Source organism: Aphis gossypii, chromosome X, assembly GCF_020184175.1.
Source record: "Aphis gossypii isolate Hap1 chromosome X, ASM2018417v2, whole genome shotgun sequence".
Classification (NCBI taxonomy): Eukaryota; Metazoa; Arthropoda; class Insecta; order Hemiptera; family Aphididae; genus Aphis; species Aphis gossypii.
In genome coordinates this window covers 17,765,283-17,788,903 of record NC_065533.1, presented here as the reverse complement: position 1 = coordinate 17,788,903, position 23,621 = coordinate 17,765,283, and the positions used below count along the sequence as shown (strand labels likewise).

Below are 23,621 nucleotides of genomic sequence, written 5' to 3'. Positions count from 1 at the left end.
TATTTTCTTTAATTACAATTGGTTAGTTTTTGTTGAAAAAAAAAATGTATTAAAAATTAGTTGGATAAAAGAGAAATAAATTTAATACAACATGGCAGAAATAGATGATTCTAGAAAGAGGCTTTTGTTACTTACCACCAAAATTTCTTCTGATGTATCATTTGCCGTAAGTTGCATAAATTGTATAGTTATTTTTGAGAACTTTTTACTGTAGTACATTATTTTTACATAAAGTTTAGACTTAATTTTTACGATTTTATATTTAGTGCTCACAATTTTAATATTACAATAAACAATAATTATAGCTTTAATATTTAGTGTATGTTTTAATTTGTATAGTAAATAAATATTTGATAACACTAAACATATAATATTAATACATTATTATAATGATTGGAATTGTGTGTTTTCCATGTAATAAGGGTATATTCTAATATAGAATAAATAATAGTAGTACCTATAAAGATATTACAGGTTAAATGGATCATTATGATATATAAACTATAATTTTATTGATCACGCTCATTTATGTAAGTTTTTTTTATATTACTAATACACGGAGATTACATTTTATCCATCGTTTTACAAATAATTTAACTCTACTCCTCATATTCAAAAACTATACATTTTTTCTTAATAAGATCTGTAGTTGAATATGTTTCAGTAATCTGGTTACCATTTACAAGAAAAATAAAAAATAAATCAACGAAGTTGAGAACAAATTCTTCGCTTTTGCTAGGCGTCTGCTAAAAATACCTCTATTTAAATATCACTATACTCTAATTACTCTTTTTTCCCGAGAAATTGGGTTGTGATTTTTGTAATTTAAATATAATCTAACTGATGTTCGCTTTATTATCTATCTATGTAGTAACTCCGATTTCTTGCACTAAGTTAAATTAAAAACTCCAAAATACTGGTTCGTTTCACATTTAGGTATGAGAGTGGTGTGTTGAAGCGGTAAAAGAAGTGAACAGCAGTTGTAGAGCATAAGTAGTTCTTTATTGAGTATAATAACATAATAATATATTACTTTTTGTGAAAATTTGTGGAAAAAATGAAATAACTGACCGAGAAATTAGTAAGCTTAAAATGTGTGTTTTGGACTTACATACAAACGGTGATTTTAGGGTGAGGCCTAACGACTTGACTAAGTTCGGTGATTTGGGAGTTTAGACTAATTCTGATTTTACTGGGTAGAGAGGGTGGTAGGCGATGGATCAAAAGAAGTCCAAAATGTGTTATTGCACGATGCCCTTCAATTTGGATTAGTAGTTTATTAGATTGTTGTCGTACTATTTCAAATAGAAATAAATACTCCGTAGTAATATATCCGTAATAATATGTGGTATACGCTGGTATACTACTTCAACCAAGTCAATGATAAAATAAAAGTACGCCAATTCTTGGACCAAATTAATTTTAAAGTGCCAAGTTATCAGTTCTCAAAAAACATTTTTGATCCCAATTTGCAGATCTAACTATATCTGCAATGACCATTAACTAAGAAATATGTAGTCTATAAACTACATTACAAAAAAGTCTAAGTACCAACCCTTTTATTTTTGTTCTTAAGTTAGCTGGCATTATTTTGTTTATTTTTGTTATTTTTTAAAATCACTTCTAATTACTTATCATTTAAACGACTTTTTATTCATTTAATCTCATATAAAATGCCACTCAGTGTACATTAATAAAATAAAAATTTAGAATTAAATAGTATTTAGAGATTTTTAATGTACCTATATATTATAGCAAAATAAAATTACTGTTTTTTTTTTTTTACAAAAAATGACATTTTTAATAGACATTTGAGTTCCATACACACCTAAGCATTGAAAAATAGTTTTCATTCAAAAAAGTCAATTTGGAAGTTCATTTTTTCTATTTTGTTTTTTTTTTTAAGATTCATTTAATGAATTTATAATCATATGTTTATCTACTTGGTAAAACTTTTATTGCACTACTACACATCTGACATTAAATAAACGATTAAAAAAAAAATCGTCTCAGAAACTAAATTACAGTGTAAACAATTATGTTAAGAAAAAATACAAATAAAATCCTGTAAATACCATTACCAGCTAAATTAAGGTTTAAAATAAGACTACGGGTGACCAAAAGCGGCCCATAGTTAAAGTTATAAACTCGTAATGTGTAGGCCTTGTCCCAGTGGGTGACCCAAGACATTTCTTCTCTTTATATTAATATACAAGTTTAACTGATTAAAAATTAGTTATTTAAACCAAAATCAAACAATTTGGATTATTTTTATATACGTAAACATTAACTACAAATACGCATAGAAATATAGAATTGAATGTGGATGCATTTACTGAACTGACTTGATTACCAGCTGTCACATGGAAGTTCATATTTTATTATTTTAGCAACATCAGCAAATAAGAAAATAATATCGTTCATAACTAAATTGAATAGGTAATAAATGACAAGGATTAACGTCGATTACTGACGAACAACAACAAATCACAGAGAATCTTGCACTGTATTTGGGGTTTCGAGCTATCCGATACCTAAGATATACGTGAAAGTGGGTAAACTTAAATGAAATAGAGTGAAGTTGGATATTTATTTTCTATAAATAGATTCAAAATAAGGGTTGAATGGTTAAGCTATTATTTGGCCAATGTTGTCTGTTTTGTATTTAAGAAATAATTTTTAGAAGACTAGATCAACATTTTGATTAATTTTCATAGCATATCAAAATGATTAAGACTGTGTTTGAGGGATACTTCGATATTATTTAAATAATAATTTTTTATAAAGATAACTTGCTTGTTTAGAATTAGCATGGAGGGAATGAAGCATGAAAATAATTTAAGATAATTAGAGTCATTTAATAGTTTTCAAAATTGAATAGAATATTTATTTTTATTGTATCTTTAATTTCAATTTTTTAGAAAATCATAAAATAAAGTTTGATATAGAATACATAATTTTGAACGGAGGAATAAATTACTAAATAATATAATTTTAGTTTAGCTCTCAAGCGATTTTTCGGAATTTTTTTCAAAATGTATTTTTGTATGCTTTATGTAATGGTACTTTTAAAAAAATTCGCTCAAAATTCCTTAGGGAGTTATGTTAAAAAAATCGTAAGTGTAATAAAATAACCAATAATATAACTTAGTGTAATATAAATATTATAATATATTAGAAATTTAAAAGTACAACACGACTTTACTTTTTACATCCAAGTTATAAAAAAAAGTTTATATGTTGGTATTCAAATAATCAGGAATTGTGTTAGTATATTACTTATCTTTAGCAATAAACTATAATTAATTAGCTTTATCAATATTTCTATGCTAGGTGCGTATCTTTTATTCGCATTCGATTTGTAGGTATTTCATATTATAGCTCATTAAAATTTTTAATATATTTTGTGTAACACCGTAGATTTTTGTTAATAACTTAATATAAATTGTATATTAAATTACACCCAATTATGCTAAATATCGTAAAAATGTATGAACTTTTGAGCGTAAGCAATATGGTCCGTTTTAGTATGCCAATTGTAGAGACATTGCAGTCTTGGGGACTTATTGCAAACTCCAATGAGTTAAAATGCAATAAGGGTAATTTTTTATTATTGTGTCCTATCCTAATATTAACTCTATGGATGATTTTGTTTGGCGGTGTAAACAAATCTCAAATGATACTCATAAAAAATAAGTAGTGTGATTTTAGTGTGAGTGAGCGTAGCGAGTGACTGATCTCGCCTGGTGTATAATGTGCTTTTTTATAATTTTACATAGGCGGTGAAGGAAAAATTGTGGAAATAAATAAATCAAAATTTGGTTAAAGGAAGTATCATAGAGGCCATCGTGTTAAAGGTCTGTGGGAGTTTGGTGGCGTAGAACGTGGAACTGGGCAGTTTCTTAGTTCCTGTCGAATGCTGTGATAAAGACACGTTGTTGGCCATAATAAAAAAATGGATTTTGCCTGGAACTAATAATTAAAATCACTAATAATTAGCGATTGTTGGAAAGTAAGTTTACAATATTATAAAATCGAATAGGTTTTTTAACATGCAATGCAAATTTAGAGATACAGTTGTTTAAAATATAATGGGTATCAACATTTGACGGTAAATCACTCTATATAATTTAAAAACCCTGAAACTGGAGCTCATACAAACAATGTAGAGGGAATGTGGCGTCATGCAAAAGCGTCAATAACGCAATATTCTAGAAAAAAAAACACTTCTATGCAGGTTATCTAGCAAAACTACATGTTCTTGAAGTCATGTCGAGCATCAGAGTTAAATCCTATAACTGAATTTTTTCGACTTGCCAGTATAGTATACGACCTTTCTGGCCAAATGCAGGAAGTTGAAGTTATAGTTGTTGAACAGTCTGAAAATTCTGATGTTTCGGAAGATGAGTTGAATTTATTATTAAATTTATATTATTTTAAATAAATAAATAGTTTATAATATATTATTATTTATATTACACAAAGTTATGTTATCAGTTATTCCATTACACCAAAACCTTCTTTATATTAATAGTATATTAGTGTATATTGAACACCAAATTAGAAAAAAATTAAAGATACGTGTTTTTAAAAAACGAGTGTTTGAAGTTTTTTGACCATAACTTTTAAAGGAAGTTTGAGAGACTTTTTGTAAATATATCATTAAGAAAACACACATTTTGAAAAAAAATCGCTTGGTAGCTCAACTAGAATTGTTCCATAATAATAATAGTAATTATTCTTTTATTAGTAATAATATTATGATATATTATTCGGTATAAGATAGACAAGTAGCGCAACGAACCTATTGATTCTGAGGCGCAAAGTTTACTATGAGAATTGCCAGTAGGAATTATAACTAGCGCTCAAGTGGTCGATTTTATAATCAAAATATTTTTTGCTTCAAACCACTGCCCAAAATAATATTATCATTATCCATACTTTTTATATTTTAATTTTAGTAGTAATTTTTAGAGATTAAGATTGAAGATTTAAAAGATGTTTATTTAACACCCAATAGTACTAAACGATTATCATTAATTTAAATATTAATCTAGTTTTTAGAATATTTTAATACTCTTAAATAAAACAAACTGTTTTTCTACTACTCTTTCGTTGTATAAGTTTAATATAATAAGTGTGAATATTATATCTTGGATACTACAGATAGGTTTCTTGAAATGTCACAAAACCAATTACTGAAAAGAGTACAATTTTCACAGTTAATATCAAATATCATAGTATCTACTCTGTATGACCACCTCAGCAATTTGTTCTCTTGAACTATATGGCAAATAATAAGTAATAACATATTATTATGCTTAATTATGCGGACACAATATCGTAATAACGGTGTTTCCGAATTGCGGACCACAAATATAAAATACTAATTGCGGACAAATTTTCAATTATTATTATAATAAATGTTGCAGTACCTATTCAAGTGAGTGTTGAAATCAGTTGAATATCGTTTAAACAGGCTGTCCCAAAAAAAAAATTTCGCCACAAAATTAAAACTTAATAATATAATATAATAACTTTAAATTATTTAACAACATTTAAAAAAAATAATGATTGCTCTTTTGCAAAATATACGTGTTTTTAAGCCTACCTACCAATTTTATGGTTGCTTGTACTAAGTCCTGAAAAGTGGCGAAGGGAAATATTTGTGTCCGTAACTCAAGTGGTTTTTACAAAAAAAAAAAGCTCTGTACGCAATTAGTATGATGACCACGAAACTGGTGTCCGCAATTGTTTTGTTATAATATTGACCTGAATAATTCGTCCACAACAAGTATGTGTCCTTAATATATTGTGATTTAAATAATTATATTTTCATAAAACTTCAGTACATATACGTTTAACTAACGGTTCTAATTTATCACCATTTCTTTTATCTTTAAGGTAGTTATGGTTATCTTTGATAGCTATCATTATTGTATCATTTACCTGACATTTTTTACGATATATTAATATAAAATAATAAAACAACATTTACAAACAAACCTGTTTAATATCAGCCATATTTAAGAGAGTGACATGTATGACCCCGGACTTAAGTTTCCTTAAACCAATCTAATGAAATAATCTTGATATACTTATGAGTTAAAATAACATCAACATTGTATAAATTAAGTAAAAAATAATAGCAACAAGGTATTAGAAGAAATAGCAAGTTATTGTTTTGATCAATTTTAAAAATGGATAAACCAACAACAAACTTTTTCTATTCTAGTGAAACATACCGAAATTTGATTGCTCCCTTCCCTAGACACCCATGTGGAAACAATATTAGATGATTTAAAATGTTCCTCACATAGGTACCCTAGAATACATGTTTAATGAAATCCCTATGGCTTTTTCCCAAATATCGTGGTAATTTTTGGGAATGCCGAATTTTACCACTAGCACAGTAACCAGGAACACAACATTTATTCGACACCATGATCGTTTAATAAAGTTAAATAAAAAAAAAAACTATCGCAAAATATGCAATGATGCATAGACAAGTCAAATTAGTACCTATAATCCAACCATTGGCAATTTAATAAAAAATAACCCTTATTGCATTTTAACGTATTGAAGTTTGCAATAAGTCCCCAAGACTGTAATGTCTCTATGATTGGCATACTTAACGAACCACTTTGCTTAAGCTCAAATAGCTCATACATTTTTACGATATTTAACATAATTTGATGTAATTTAATATATAATTTATATTAACAAAAATTTACGGTGTTACCGATAAGATAAACTATGATATAAAATTGTTTGCTGTTCGACTGCTGAAGTGCCAACTGTAATTCTCACTGTATAGAACACCTATTTCGGTATGAGAATCACTGGGCTTCACCTAAAATGTGTTTTGTTAAGAGCGTTGCGCAATTTGTCTATCTTACCGTGACATATTATAGATCTCTAATATTCGTAATAATGTATAAATTAAAGAATATTTAATTTGTTAATTACAGCTATCGCTGCCAGTCTTCTTTGCTCAGCACCCACAAAATGATAGAGGTAACGCTGCTCAAAAAATGTTTACCAAGCTTAAATGGCTAGACGAAAATATTACTTATGATGAGTTTTGCAAACTGTTTGTTATCATATTTCAAGATCAAAATGTGTTAAATATTTGCAAAGAAATTTACTCGTTTCAGGTGAAATAATTAGATATTTAATAAATACTATGGTTGGTGGTGGTGGTGGTGGGGGAGGGGTAAACTCTCCCAGGTCAACATTATGGGTCAAAATTCTTCAAAATTCAAAGTTGAAATAAACTACCTAAGTAAAAATAGTCAATTACAAATAATAAAGAAAAAACTGTAACTTAAAAAATATTAGATTATAAAGACAAAAAAATAGATAGATACCATACGTTTTTTAAAACCTGCGTGTTCCAAACTTCCAACAACGTATCAAACTAATTTAATTAAAATTTTTTTATTTTTTATGATTTTTGACAATAATATTATAGCTCATAGCAGCTAAAGGCATACGTTTATATGATTATTATTATATGATTGACTACTTTTAAATGAAACTTAAATGTATATTAGATTTATTTTATGATTTTTATTAAATTAAATTAGCAGTACTAGAGACACGGAAGAATTAACATGTTTCTGACAGGTAATATTGGAATAGACCCGAAAGAATTCGATAGAGTTTATAATCGCTAACTATGGGTATATTCATATTTAAGAGGATGCTACCCGAACAAACGAAACCGTACTAAGTTGAAGAGATTGCACCGTTAGGTATTTTCACGTGGCGCAATCACGCGTTTAGCTACACCCAGTACCACTGTGCACGATTGGCACATTTCACATTTGGCACAACCGGGTCTAATGAATATTCATACTTAAGCGCATTTTAATGTTTAACCGAATGTCGATTGTCGATCATCTATCGTAAATGCAGCTAATGTCATCGTCTACATTTCACGCTTATTGTAATACCATGACCAGGATGATAGCGCGCACTCATTAACTATCAATAAGAGATCCTGTTAATCTAAATATATTTATCAATGTTTAGATAATACAAATTTTTTACCCACGAAAACTATAATAAGGAGACCAAAATCCGCTTCTGATAACGTCCCGAAATGAGTCACACGATTTAACGGCCACAGGGGGTGCTGCGTATGCTAAGGTTGCTACCTAAACCCGCGTAGTATAGGGATTATTCACATTTTTTGCATTTCTTGTAAAATATATACATTATTTCGAACCATGACTCATTTTACAATTTAAAGCTCGTGAAATTACGCATTCATACATGTGCATATTTCATTTTTTCCCCATCAATAATTGGTACCCATACAAATACAGTTAATGCTATATTTAGCAGAATATCTAAGTTGACCTTATGATAATTAAATCAAAATATTATTTAATTTAGTATCTATTTTAGATGTTATGTACTAATATTTTATCATCTTATATTAGAAATATTAATATATATATATTTTAAATGATATCTTGTTATGTGTCTGTCGTGCCTGAGTGTAATACAGGTTATTCAGCTACTATTAAATTTAACAAAATTATAACATCAAAAATAAAAGTGTTTTTTTAACTCCAAAGGTAACATACCACGTATAAATATATAATATTAAAACCTACTTATATTAACAATGGTGTTGTACAAAAAAACAGAAAGGTAATTAAATTACAATAAATGTGTATACTCTACACCAGCGCTTCTCAACCTGTGGTACGTGTACAATTATACTCTATTCAGAATAACCTTGCCCATTTGACCGACGAAAACTCATCTTTTCCGCAAATGTTTGTTGCCATAGGAGCGTTGACGATAGCTAATGACCAATTACAGTGCTCCCGACACTCTCCGGAGGGGGGAGGGTCGGTCAACTGCCGGCGGCTCATTTGCATGCACGAAAGTGGGCAAGGTTATTCTTAATAGAGTAAGTTAGATGATTAAGAAACATCATAGGTGATACGCGAAGAAAATCTTCCTTTCTACATAAACGTATATTTTATTAATAAGCAGAAAAAAATAGTCAGATGGTACATAAACATTTTAGAACTGTGTAAGTGATACGCCAATATAAAAAAGTTGAGAACCCCTGCTATCTATGTACATCATAACTTAAATTCAAAACCAAACCTTCAAAACGACATTTTTTTTATTACCCATACGGCTATACATTTTGAAATTTGTATGATTTTGTTTATCTTGATTATCGTTAAATTCGTGTTTCACTATAAGGTACTTACGGTGCGTTTGTGTGTGTATGAACGTCGAGCTTATCGTTATCGGATCGCCCGTGTCCTGTCTATAAAATATATTATGACATCATTTGTCATCTATTTATCAATAATCTTATTTTTAAAAGTGACGATAGTGCGTATTATAATGCATAATACAATGCGGGTAATCGTATTGTCATTTCTTAGCCGTATATGCTATTGACATGTCGCACGCCGTACGCACACACGTAAGTTAATAAAACTATAGAAACATTTTATAATTTACTCGTTAATCGTTAATAATTTAGTTGTACGTTAACATTAACTCCCTAACTATCATACCCAATTCTTAGAACTCACACTTTTTTAGATATTCTTAGTTAAAATAATGGCTTCAAAAAAACCTTCTGATGCCTGGTTTGAAAAGCAAAGAAAACTGAAAGAATCTAGTAATAAAAGTTAATCCGCATCGTTAGGCAAATGGCTTCAGAAATCTAGTCTTAAAGAAAATGTAGTAGTTCAGTTCCTTTAGAAACTGATACTAACGATGAAATAAAAATAACAGAAAATACTACCATCATTGAGTCTGATACTAACGATAAGATAAAAATAGAAAAACCGGGTAATACCAAAAATATTGACTTTAATGATCTTGCGAAATGGCCGAAAATAATACTAAGGTTAAAATTTATTTTAATTGAACATGGTCCTCCAATCTTTTCTACCCAAAACTACTATCCACATGACGAAAATAATCGTCATTTTAGTAATAAATGATTCTTCAGAAAACTTACTAATGCTGAACAGGTTCGAAGGCAATGGTTAATGTATATTGTATAGTGTATCAAAAAATAACCTTTTTTGTTTTCCAAGCATTTTATTTTGTACCACAAATAATGCTTTTGTTTCTGGTTTTGACGATTGGTAACATTTGAACCCTCGTTTGCCTGATCATGAAATTAACTTACTGCATAAACAAAACTGTATCAAATGGAAAGAACTAGAAAAAAGATAACTTGATAATAAAACTATTGACTGTGAAGTACAATAATTTTCAAAAATGAAAAATAAAATAGCGCAATATTTTAAAAATAATTTTAGATATTATTATGTTTTGCAGTAGAAATTATCTTGCACTTAGAGGTCATTCAGGAAAGATTTTAGACTCGAAAAAAAGATTATTTCTTGATCTTATTGAACTCATTAGTTATTACTCATTATAATCCGATTTTAAAAGAACATTTAATAGCGCTTAATGAGGGAAAATCTAAAATCAGTTATTTCTCACCAACCATACAAAATGAATTTATTGAGTTGATGGGAAAAACTGTTAAAACTAAAATTCTTGAAATTATTAAAAAAAGTAAATATTATGCAATATTACTTAATAGCACTCCTGATTTTTCACACAAAGAACAGTTATTACAAATTATAAGATACGTGCAAATTTCAAATAATGAAGTAACGGTTAAAGAAAGGTTTATCGATTTTATAGAAAAAAAAGAAAAAACAGGAACTGGTGTAGCTTCCGATATTGTTGATAAATTACAAGTTGATGGCTTAAATATCAATAATTTTCCGAGGGCAGGGTTTTGATAATGAGACTAATATGGCAGGAAAATTAAAGGAGTTCAGGCAAACATTACTAAACTAAATGAATTAGCAGTTTTTGTACCTTGTACAGCGCATAGTTTAAACCTTGTTGGCGTTCATGCTGCCGAAACTTCATCTGCTATAATAACTTTTTTTGGAAGTGTTCAGAAAATATTTGTATTTTTTTCTAGTTCTACTTCATGATGGAATATGTTAAAAAATGTCATAAATGTTACTTAAAAGAAACATAGTGATACTCATTGATCATCAAAGAAACAAGCCATTTTAGCTTTGCATACTAATATCATCAGTATTGCTATGATATTAAAACAAATGAGGGACACTACTAATATGAACTATGACACTATTGATAGTTGCAATCAAATTTTACGCCTAATATATCTAAAATGTCTATGCTTACTAAATATATGGAATAAAATACTTACGCATATCGATAAAACCAATAAGTCTTTGCAAACTTAAGATATTACAATTGATATGACAAGTAAAATGTTAAACGGGTTGTATACTTCTATTCGAGAAATTCGAGATAACAATTTTGAGGATTCGTTAAAAAAATGCAAAGAATACTGCTATCAAAATGGAACTGTCAACCGAATTTCTAGAAGGCATAAAATAAAACGAATGGATGGAGAAGAAGCAATAGATGATGGTGCAACATCCGTCACGACAAAATTAAAAATTATTTTTACATGGCAGTTGACTCAATCTTATCTAGTTAAAAGTGGCGATTTAAAAGAATGACTATTTTATCTAATGACTTTGAATTTTTATGTGGAAGTAATCTATTGTCAATGGATTTTGATGAAATTAAAAAATGGACTAACGATTTAGCAATTAAATACAACAACGACCTCAATGGATTCGAGCTTTGCTCTGAAATGGAATATTTTAAACACCAGACTTCTGCATTGATGACCAATTTCAAAATGGCTGCACCGATTGATTTATTAAAATTTATTCATAAACAAAACTTACAAGATATTTATCCCAACATAGAAATAGCGTTAAGAATATTTCTTACTATTTCAGTAACAACTGCTAGTTTTGAAAGAAGTTTTAGTAAACTTTAACTAATAAAAAATTACTTAAGATCAACTATTGGACAAGAGAGACTAACAAGAATGGCAATTTTATTCATAGAACCTGAATTTGCTAGATAAATTTCATATGTCGAAATCATCGATGAATTCTCTAGCCTTAAAGCAAGAAAAGAAAATTTTTAAAGTTTGAAATTTACATTGTAATAATAACTGATAATTATATAATGTTGTATTTCCTAATTATATAATATATAAAAAATAAATGTTAAAAAATATCATTCTGTATGTTCGTCAATTTTTTAATCTCTTCTAGGCATCTTCCTAGGTTTACAAATACATGGTAGAGAAGTAGGTACCTACATAGGTAGTGGTAAAAATGCAGGTGGCATAGGAGATAGTTGTTCTTAGTTTAAAGGTTTTGTTTACCAGTCCCAAATGTCATACAGAATTAGAGTAATACCTGGTTCAAAATAATAAGAGTTAATACTTCCAAAAAATAGTAAAAGGTCCCGAGAACAAGTAATCTACTTATTCTACTTATAATATAATAATATTATATTATACTAGTATATGTAATTGTAGTATCACATATTTAAGTACATACTTATATATGTTATGTATGCGGCGAAGCCGGTTTACTACAGTACTTTACATACAAGTGAGTATTCAATCCCGGACATCCGTAAGAGACTAGACTACAAATACTGTAAATAGTATTAAGTAATTGAGTTAATGAAATTTATACATATATACACATATGCACATGTATGAATGCGTAATTTTAAGAACTATAAAATGTATAATGTGTTATGGTTGAAAACAATGCTTATATTTTACAATAAGTGTAAAAAACGTGAATAATCTCTATTACGCGGGTTAAAGTAGCATCTTAGCATACGCAGCGCCACCTGTAACAGTTTATCGTGCGACTCATTTCAGTACGTTTTTTCATGCGCGCGGCCGTACTAAATAGTTTGGTCTCCTTAATCTAATCTTCGTGATATACCAAACATCTTTATTTTTAATTATCGCGTGATTACTTACTGAGATATTATATGAAATAGTAGTTAAATTACAATCATATAAATTAATAGTAATTTGCATGTAAATATTGCGTCATTTTATCTACATAACAAACGTAGTCGCACACAATTATACTAATAATATAATAGTATTTAATACAAGTACTAATGATAATTCTAATAATAAATTATAAATGAAATAATTATAGTTAACCGAAATAAAACTATTCTAGGTGGAATAAAATTAAAATATAAGACAGTGTAAAATTATATATTTAAAATATTATCATAGTAGGTATACGTATACGATGTACAATGTTTGTTTATTATGGAGTGGCCTCGAATTAGAAAAGCCATTTTTACGAGATCAAAACGATCTTTTTGAGTAGCAAGATAATGTAAAAATCTGAAAACTGTTATGTTTTTTTTTTTTTGCCATGTGTAAGAATCGCAGAATAAACTGATGAACTTGTGCCGGAAGAATTTCGTACATAAAATTATGCAGCATGGAGCAAACGAAGGATCCGATGCAAGAACCGGCTATCTCCACTTTTTGAAATTGTTCAGTAGAAATAAATAACGAAATAAATATATTTCTTATTGAGGTATAAATATAATATAAACATAATTGAATTCTCCGTATGAAGAGCTATCTATATGTATATATAAATTTACATTTTACATTATTTTAAGTACATTAATTAAATAGTATAAATAAAAAACACGGAGATACCTGGTTATTGCACCGAATTAATTTTTTTTTTTTCGTTTTTTGACCTAATATCAATTTAAGTTGAAAATATAATCATAGATATTAAAAAGTTGCAAAACTTTAAACTATGTATTATACTTATATTTTACAAAACAGTATATAGTAATACAACATATTCTTGATTTATAATAATAAATTCACTAAAAAAATGTGGAGATGGCTGGTTATTGCACTGAATCCTATAATTTATAAAAATGAAAAGAATTATTACTGTTTGTTTTACCCTTAATTTTTGACTTATTTAACATACAAATAATAAATTAGGTTCACTTTTCGATGTATCGGTAAATGTACTGCACTACTGAAGTCGAAAATTCAAACATTTTAACTACAAAAAAAGTGTTAGGTGACACAAAAAACAAAACATATCGTTTCAAAGCCATTCACGTATAACCAAATAATAATAAATACTATATTTATTAATACATCGTTATTAATATATAACATATTTTAAACAAAAGAAAAAAACGAGTAATTAGGTATTACAAGTAAAACAAAATATTTAAACAATGAAATAAAATAACTCATACTTTATAAACATTTAAAAAAATAGTACCTATCTAAGTAAAAGATACTATATTATACAAAATATTTAAAAACCGAAATAAAAATAACATTAAACAATGTGATATTAATATTAGGAACATTATATTTTAGTTTTCGGAATTTTGCATATCATAAATAGTTTTGACGACTAGATTATTATAGAACCATAAATAATTTGGTGGGACATATTTCCCTGCCAGGTCTTGGACATCCCGAAATTTATCCTCTTTGATTTTTAAAATTTCTGGGTGTAATAGTGATAAATTATTTTCTTCTGGGAACTTCAATATACCTAGATGATTGCTTTTGTAGATGAAACTCTTCGAATCCTTCTGAATTATGGTATAAAGTACAAAATAAACCTTCCATTTTATATTCCATACGCCTATAGGCCACAATGGTAAACTTCTGGTTGTTAACACTTTTTAATGTTTTCTTAAACAACGGTTGTGTGTAATCCGAAAAGTTGAAAATCATTTCTCGAGATACATCTACCACATGAAATTTTTTGGATGTTTTTTTTACAATTTCTTTGTAGGTTTCTGGTGAATATATTCGTTTAACTTTTCTTTTAACTTTTTTTAATCGATCCGAAACATTGATCACACGGTAAAAAGCTATGACCCGGCTCTGGATACCGATGTGTGATTGTTTCTAAGTTGAACATCTTAGATTGAATTACTGTATATAAATATTGGAAGAGGCTATTATTTTTGTTTTGCGAGGTACAGTTGTCTGTAAATATATAAATGTTTTTTACACCTGGCGCGAGTTTATTTTTAAGAAAATCGTGAATGAAACTAATAACATCGTTTTTTCCTTTTTTGGCAATCAGCTCGTCGTACATGTAGTGGTATGATTGGCCTTTCCTGAATAAATACAAAAACTATAAATCCATATTTGGCGTTTATATAATACATCACCACACGGAATGTGTGGCAATGGCATATTCTGCTGAAAATCAAAACTCAATACCTCGATTTTTTTATTCGATTTAGCTTTTTCAACAATTAATTTTAAATCATTGTAAAACACCTCTGCTTTGCTTCAAAAAATTTCTTTTTCTGATTCAAACTGAAGTTTTAGTTCTTGATCAATTTCATGGTCAATTAAATTTTTTAATCTGTCACAAGTTTGACACGTGTCAGTTCTTGGAGTACCAAAAGATAAATTTAAATTATTTTTAAAATGTTCAGAAAAATAATCATATTTAACTATGGGTTTAATATTTTTCTCGCCTCTTTGTATTAATTCAAATTTTCAGGTTCATTTTTTTCTAAATACAGCTTGTACATTTTAGAAATGTTTAGTTCGAGTGATAAATAGTTAACATTGGAGTTGTCAGATCAGCTATAATGAGATTGGATTTTAAGAAAACTGTTAATGTGGGTATTTAAGTTAAATGTAATGTCAGTTGATATTCTATTTGATCGGTTCGTAGGTTTGCCTCGTAAATCTTCTGGACTTGACTTTTAAGTTTTAATATGGCTAATAAGTCTCTCCACTACTGATTTCCCAATTCCAAACAACGAACAAAAAGCAACTTTACAAACAATAAATTCGCTATGACTTAAGCTTATTTTATAAGAACATGACACTGTTTTTTTAATTTTGAGTGATCCAGGCACTTTTGGTCTATGCCTTTGGACATTATTTACGCTTATTAGACCACATAAAAATGTGTCTTGCTTTTCTTTGTTTCCTATTGCATTAAAAGAATTTATTATCAACGATTTATTTTCATCTGTAATTTTTGTAAAACATTTAAGAATACATTTACATGCTGGACCTGTAACACGTTTTAGAACTATTTTATTAGTTAAATACTTTTGTATTCCTCACCTGAAGCTCTTTATTTTTTAACTAAATTTCTTTTCCAAAGGCTAGGTTTTGAAATTCTTTACTTACCTTTGGGCATTGTAACTTCATTTGTGTCATCGGAGTTATCACTCTCAGTACCTTCCATAATATCGGGGATATTGAATGTTATCAACTTATCCCTGTACTAAAATTTTTTTACATATTATGCTCCTAGTAACAACTAGATCCAATTGGTTAACAGAAACCTCTATCAATATGGAAAATTGAAGAATTTGTATTACTTTAAATGGCGATATTATTTCTTCGCTTATATTAATTAACATCACACGTCATAATCTAACTGTTTTTACCTATAATATACACTATTATCTCTGTATTTAACAAAGACATATTTTGAAATAGATATCGAAAGGTGGCAATGATTTGAAATACGAAATAGATACATTTTCCCGACTTATTAGTGACAAGATATATCAGATATACTGGAACTTTGATGAAGATGAAATGCGCATGGCTCGTATGAAACTTATGTCCGAGGAAAACGAATCGTGTTTAGCAGAGATTAAATCATTGAATGACGAAATTGATAAAATGGTGATCGATCACAAAGATAAAGTACAAGAATATAAAACAAAAAAAATTCAATTTGACGAACGAGTGGTAAAAGTATATCGAGAAGCCCAACTGAATAAAGTTCGAATTGAGTAAGATGTACAATTATAATTTATTCATAACATACATTTAAGTGTGGTTATAATACTTACCCACTTAAAAATTAATTTATGCCATTATATTAAAAAAATTCTGAGATTAGCCAATTTTTGTTTATTAATACATATGTATATTAATGAAAGTAAATTAATTCTCTAATTTATAAGTTACTGATAATAATTATTTCTAACCTATTGCTTTTATTATTATTATTATTTATGTTGGTTTGATAGCACTTATTTTTTGTTTTGTCTCTTTAATCTGCGTACAACGTAGAAATTCTTCGTTCAGCAACACTAATTTTGTGTATTTAGTATTAATATTAAAATTAAGTAACACATTAAGAAAACGCTATACCGGCATGTGTTGTCTCCGTCTTACAAATGTAAAACAGCAAAAACTGTTTTGCACAGGAAAAAACAGAGAAGGCTACAATCAAAACTAAGAAACGAAATTTCCACCACACGAGTTAGTAGTTACTACCTAACGATTGTTTTTTTATGTTCAAATTTTCTGGAAATGTTGAATCATTGTCATTATAATTATTTACTAAATAATCATTAAATTATATTAACAAAAAAATAAAAGTAGTGTATAGAAATCAATGATAATTTATTGTTGTGGTAGATTACGCCAATTAAGGCGATAAAACTTAATTCAATAAATTTATAAATACAAAAACAGCAAGTATTTCTATAGATACCCGCATGGGGTACCTTAATTGGTAATAGGTGTGACGAAGTCACGGATTACAGTCCATGGCGTAGGAAAAATGGCGCTCCCATCGCCCAATACATTGCGAAGTGTATTGCATTAGTCCCACGCTGACTTTAAGTAGTTGGTGTGGAATGGACCTCGAGTTTGAAGGTTGAGCGTCGGGTTAACAATTTGACCTCGTAAAAAGCACTCAGTTACGAAACCATCAAAAAAACCTCGGAATTGGATCAATTATGGAAAACAACTGGATTCAGAAAATGGACTACGTTTGAAAACTTGTAACATAAGAACTTTAAACGAACCAGAAGCATTGAAATATGTACTCGAAGCTTACAATATATATAAAATGGACATTCTAGCTTTACAAGAGATAAGGTGGCCAAACAACGAAAATCTTAAAAAGGAAAATATTACTATCTTTTATAGCGGACAAATTAATGGAATGCACGAGAATGGTGTAGGCTTTATGTTACATGATAAAATCTTACCATGTTTAAAAGCCTTTTCAGCAGTAACAGATCGGATTTGCTATATCTGAATAACAGGTAAGATATTTGACCTAGTTATTATAAACTGCTATGCGCCAACGAAAAAAAAATGAAGTCATCAAAGACAACTTTTACGAAGATCTAGAAGCAGTATATAATAGTTTACCGTAATACAATTATCAAGATGATTGTAGGGAATCTAAATTCGAAAGTCGGGAAAGAAAGTAGCTTTAGACCAACAATAGGACCAGACAGCTTACATGATATTATAAGTAATGAAAACGGAACAAGACTGGCAAATTTTGCCTGCTCAAAAGACCTCATTATAAGCAGTACATTTTTTTCTCCGGAAAAACGTACACAAGTACATATGGAAGTCTCCTGACGGTAGGACACACAATCATATAGACCAGTGGTCTTCAATTTTTGGGTCGCGTAAGCTTTAAAATTGGGTCGCGATAAGTCTTCTTTTTAAATTAAACATTAAATTTTTTGTATCATATTTTCATTTTATTTTATATTTTCATACCTATGAATTCTATACATTTTCAATTAATAATAATATTCTACCTATTAAAATGTAATTTTTATTTATTCAGTTTTAATAGTACTATTGCAAAGCATTAAGCAATTTTCGATTTTTTATAAAGCTTACGTGGGTCGCGAAAAATGAAGGCCTAAAAATGTGGGTCGCGAGTCCAAAAAGGTTGAAGACCACTGATATAGACCACATCATATTAATAAACAAAAGACATAGTAGCTGCATTCAGAATATGACAACAAATAGAGGAGCGGATAATACTGAATGTATAATTTTAATTATTTTGATTCATATGAAACAAAAAACTACATAAAGATGTAAATAAAATAATAGTTAATGGCATTGTAAAATTAAGAAAAAAATAGTCACTCAGACTTTAAATGTATTCATCGTCACTTGATATTAAAGGATTAGTAATGTCTCCTTTTGATTTTAAATTTTTGTAAAAATCATGATATACTTTAAGTATAAGATTTAAAAGAGAAATAATATCCTTTTTCTTTTCATCATATTCATTTCCAGAAATTCTTCATTTGTGTTTAAAGAAGTTTTGTATTGTACTTTATTAGAATTTTCTTTGGTGTATCTGATCCACTTCACATTGCGAAAAATGAATGGATCCTCATGTTCATTATTCTTTTTAACCTGATATTTATGTTTAAATAAGAAATTAAAATCAAAAAATAAATTTTGATTCATTTCATGAACATCAAAACTATTTTTCCTTGCTCAACCAATAAGTTGAGCCTAATCATGGGGATGACTAACTGAAAAAGGATACCGTTTTCTTGCTTTTTCTATTTTAGCATAGTCTAAATCACACTCCATTCTTGGTGCCCGGGCACCATAAACTTGTGATCAATAACTTTTATATTGTTTTGATGTTCTAAGAAATAGAGACACATAGCAATTATTATACTACTTTTGTTCTGGCTCGAGCAACAATCACTATACAAGATTACATGGGTTACTTGAAATGGTAAATAACTCAAATAATAAAAAATACATGAGCCCATAAGCCCGTTTAACAATCATAGTTTAAACCTCGGTTACGCTTAACCTACTGATTTTACCGACCGAATTCGGTGGTTTAACCTTAGTTTAACGATTGTTATAAGGGCACATATCAATAAATTAATCATGAAAAAGCGGTTACCTAAAAAAAAACATGAGGGATTCATCCCCCGTGATAATGCCATGATGAAAACCCCTTGCTAAACAATTAATGTTTTATAGTTTATGGAGGCAATTTAATATACATTTTTGGAAAGCAAATAAATTTATGGATCGACTTCATATATACCCAAAATTGGGAGACCATTCAATGATATCCAAAACGAATGCCAGTTATTAAATATGACCATGCTTAGTGCCAATATACAATTTTTTTTTTTTTTTAAATAGAAAAATGTCCATTGATATGATCATTCTTTTTTTGATTTTGTCCTTTCTATTGTGTGATATAATCTATCGTAACGCGCAGTATATATTAAAATGTTGAAAAATGTTAAATATTTACTGAATAACATTTAGAACAAAAGGTTTATATAAATTCAGGTAAACATAGGTAATAGTGGACAGACCGCCATAATTCTTCAATTATTTTAGCCATCTTTTAGCTTTTACAGCTAAAATTATAAATTGTAAATGATATTGTGGTTAAAAATATAAAATTAAAAATAATTTAATGTTTAAAAAAATAGTAAGCAATTAATGTGATAAAAAATAGTATGTTAGAAAAAAAAAATGAACATAATTTCTGATAGATCATAAAATTATCAGTACTAACCCTTTTAAATTATTTATTTTCACAGGAGGAAAAATAGAAATGAAATGTTAATAAATTTGATGGAACGCGAAAAAGAATTAGATGATCTTGAAAAAATAAATAAAGAAAACAAAAGGAAGTTTATTGCTTTAAAAGAAACTAATATCTTAGAAACAGAGCAGATGAAGAAAGAATTGTAAGATAATACAATTATATGTATCTATCATTTTTAGACTTAAATTTATCAAGCACCTTGAACTTGTAATTATAATAGTTGTGTAGGTCAGTGACGTGCAACTTTTTTTGATCTCCGACCCCCAAAATTATTTATTTTATACAAAACTATAAAATGATATACATAGTAGGTATATATAACTTTTTCATTTGAATAAAATTATTGGCAACCCCCAGGTAACGCATCACTGGTGACTGGTGTTGGTCTATAATATAAATTCGGGGACATAAAAATTGGCCAGTAATCAATAACCGTACTATGTTCCCTCCGAAGCCGAAGGTTCTCAACATATGCACCCGGGTGCCATTACATATAGAATCGAATTCACCCTAATATTCATGGTATGCACACATTTTTTTATATTAAAATTTTTAGAACCAATTGATGAGCTTCATAAAATATGGTAGATGATTCATGTATAAAATCAGTATTCTATAACAACTGTTGGTGTGTTATGTGGCACGGTTGCATTATATAATGCAGGGGTATATTGTTTACTTGATGTGTAGCGCAATAATATAATGTCCGTATTCGTATACTTCATAAACATAATATCACCCTTTATTTGCAGATATGTAAAAATCCATTTGTTTAAAAAAAATAAAGATTATAGACTATGGTACATGAAAATCTGTTGATGATTGTAGACAATCACTGTAGTTTATCATAACCATAAATCAATGGTTTCCAATTTTTTTTTTTCTGATGTGTGCTTTTTTAGACCAAATTCAGCCCTGCTGTAAATATTACGAGACGGATCAAAAAAAAAAAAATAATACATACATACATTTTAAATTATTTAATAATATGATCTGCAATGGTGCCCTTAGTAAGTACTTGTAGTGCACAGTTTAGGAACCGCTGCCATAAGTCATCGTTAATATCGTTCAAAAAACTGTACATTTGTCGTATGATTAAAATAAGTACAACCGCTTATATAACTAACAATTTTGGCTATACCGAAACGTGGGGTCATTGCGACTTTTAAAAAATTACGGAAAATTAAATTTTTAATGGATTGTAATGATTTGTGGTACTAATGTGCACATTTTTTAGAAAAATTTTAATTTTGAGCAAAAATTAACATGATCATGATGAGACTTAGATGCACTAAAACGATTTACGATCCTTTAATTGGTGAAACAATGAAGGAACGGAAGATATTAAGGTTTTGACGTTAGTAGTGGTTGGCACAGACCTACATTTTTGTATAGGTGAATAATTTTGTTTCTACATACTGAATATTATTTTAATTTTATATCCATTGTCAACCAATCTACATTTTTGTGTAAATAAATTATTACCCTCTTTAAATCCTGTAAATCTAGAACTCTTTTCTCCAAATGTTTTTTTATGTTACAAAATGGTGTCAATAGGTATCGAAATGCATAGGAACAATAATTATGTTTCACCATAAATAATTATTATGTTTTGTTAAATATTATACAATAACAAATATTGTAAAAAATGAGAAAATCTATTTTGTTTTTTGTGTGCATGGATCCATGAACAAATAATTTGTCAGAGTATAATCATGCGCTAATTTATATGTTTGCCTAAAGCAATAATCAAAATATAAATGTTGTTATTATATTATCTGAACTATCTATTACCAACATGTATTGGTTAATTGTATTTTTTAGATTTAGAAAAGAAGAATTTTTGAAAATGTTTAGTAACCGTTTTGGTAAAGATATGTTATTGCGATACAAAAAGAAAAAAGGTCTTGAACATTCGATAGAAGAAAAAAAAGATACAGTCCAAACATTGAAGGTATATTTTAAATTAGCTAGATATTTACAACATTTATTAATTTAAAGTAATTGGGATTAGCAAGACATGAATGCCACTTCCAATTTTTCAATTTATAGTTTATGTCCATGACCCTAACATTTTTTTCTGATTTTCTGATTTTACCCATTTCACATTTGATAATATTAAGAACTAACTAATATTAAGCGAAATATCCTTGTCTATCTATTATCTATTAACTTGAAAAACATCCGGTAATCCGAATAAAACTTAGTTTAAAATCATCCGGAATATCAAGCTCTGTAGGTATTTTTTTTACTTGTTAATTTCGTTTAGAACGAGTATAGATACCAGCAATTTACCTTATAGTTTTTACAATCAATTATAAAGTACCATTATTAAACTAGCTAAAACTAACTACTTACGCTTTCGTAAAAATTCAAAGAATCATACCAACTAATTTCCTACATGTTCCCGAAAAATTGTGAACGCAGACTCAAACGTAAATAGTATAAAGATCTATTAAATAAATTATAGAGGTGATACTAATGGGTTAGGTTAACTCGATACACATGTCATTTATTTATTTTATTTTTGTCATCTTATATCTTAAATGTTCTTATTATAATAATTATGTACATATTATAAATTTTCTTCTTCTACTTTAATAAAAAAATTTAATTACAATCGCCAATTAAATTAGAATATTAGAATAGTAGATAAAATAATAATACAATTTATTTTTTACGATTTAAGGATAATATTACATCAATGTCAAAGTACCTTGCGGATCTGCAAGAAGCTGAACGTGTTTATCTAAAACGCGAGGTGTACGACAAATTAGATGCGATACGTAAAAGAATTGCATTGCGAACAATAACGGCATTCATCATGCCTTATGTAAACCTCAAGTTCAAATCTAGAAAAAAGAAAGCCAAAAGCAAAAAAACCAATGGTTCAAATAAAAAGTCTATAAAATAATATTTATGTACCCATACATTAAATAAAAATCAATATAAATGTTGAATGTTGATCACTAAAGTGTAAGTGTGACAACGAATTATTATGAAAATGTGTAATATTACTCTTAGTCTGTTACAAAGAAGTATATTTATTGAAATTATTATTATCATTACTAGCTTTTTGAGGAATGAAAATTTACATTTTATTTTTTTTATTTAGAAACTTTTAATGCTTTTATTTTGGTACTAGACTCAATTATTGTTGATACCTTTTTTTTGAATAAGCAGTATTCCAAGAAAACTTGGGAAAAAGTAGTTTTGTTATTGACCACAGCGAAAATAAATTACTTTTCTTAATAATATACAGAAAACGAAGATTTAAATCATCCAGCTAATAGATATTTAGAACATAGT

General features: G+C 28.3%; 1 protein-coding gene across 2 annotated transcripts; it reads left to right on the top strand.

Moving 5' to 3' along the window:
• Window positions 1-23,228, top strand: LOC114123648 (uncharacterized). 2 transcript variants are annotated; one of them, XM_050207708.1, is made up of 6 exons: window positions 1-166; window positions 6,972-7,157; window positions 16,436-16,737; window positions 20,305-20,454; window positions 22,137-22,266; window positions 23,002-23,228. In XM_050207708.1, exons 1-6 carry the CDS (start codon window positions 92-94, stop codon window positions 23,224-23,226), a joined length of 1,068 nt encoding a protein of 355 aa, XP_050063665.1. In that variant the 5' UTR covers window positions 1-91; the 3' UTR covers window positions 23,227-23,228. The 2 variants fall into 2 exon arrangements, with proteins under 2 accessions (XP_050063665.1, XP_027842497.1); XM_027986696.2 differs by lacking the exon at window positions 6,972-7,157.
• The last annotated feature ends 393 nt before the right edge of the window (window positions 23,229-23,621 follow it).

What these genes read in the sequence shown, in the direction of transcription:
- LOC114123648 (XM_050207708.1), top strand. Translation starts at nt 92, where the DNA reads ATGGCAGAAATAGATGATTCTAGAAAGAGGCTTTTGTTACTTACCACC. An exon ending in GAGCAGATGAAGAAAGAATT is followed by an intron (nt 20,455 to 22,136) that starts GTAAGATAATAC and finishes TGTATTTTTTAG; the next exon opens with ATTTAGAAAAGAAGAATTTT. An exon ending in ATACAGTCCAAACATTGAAG is followed by an intron (nt 22,267 to 23,001) that starts GTATATTTTAAA and finishes TTACGATTTAAG; the next exon opens with GATAATATTACATCAATGTC.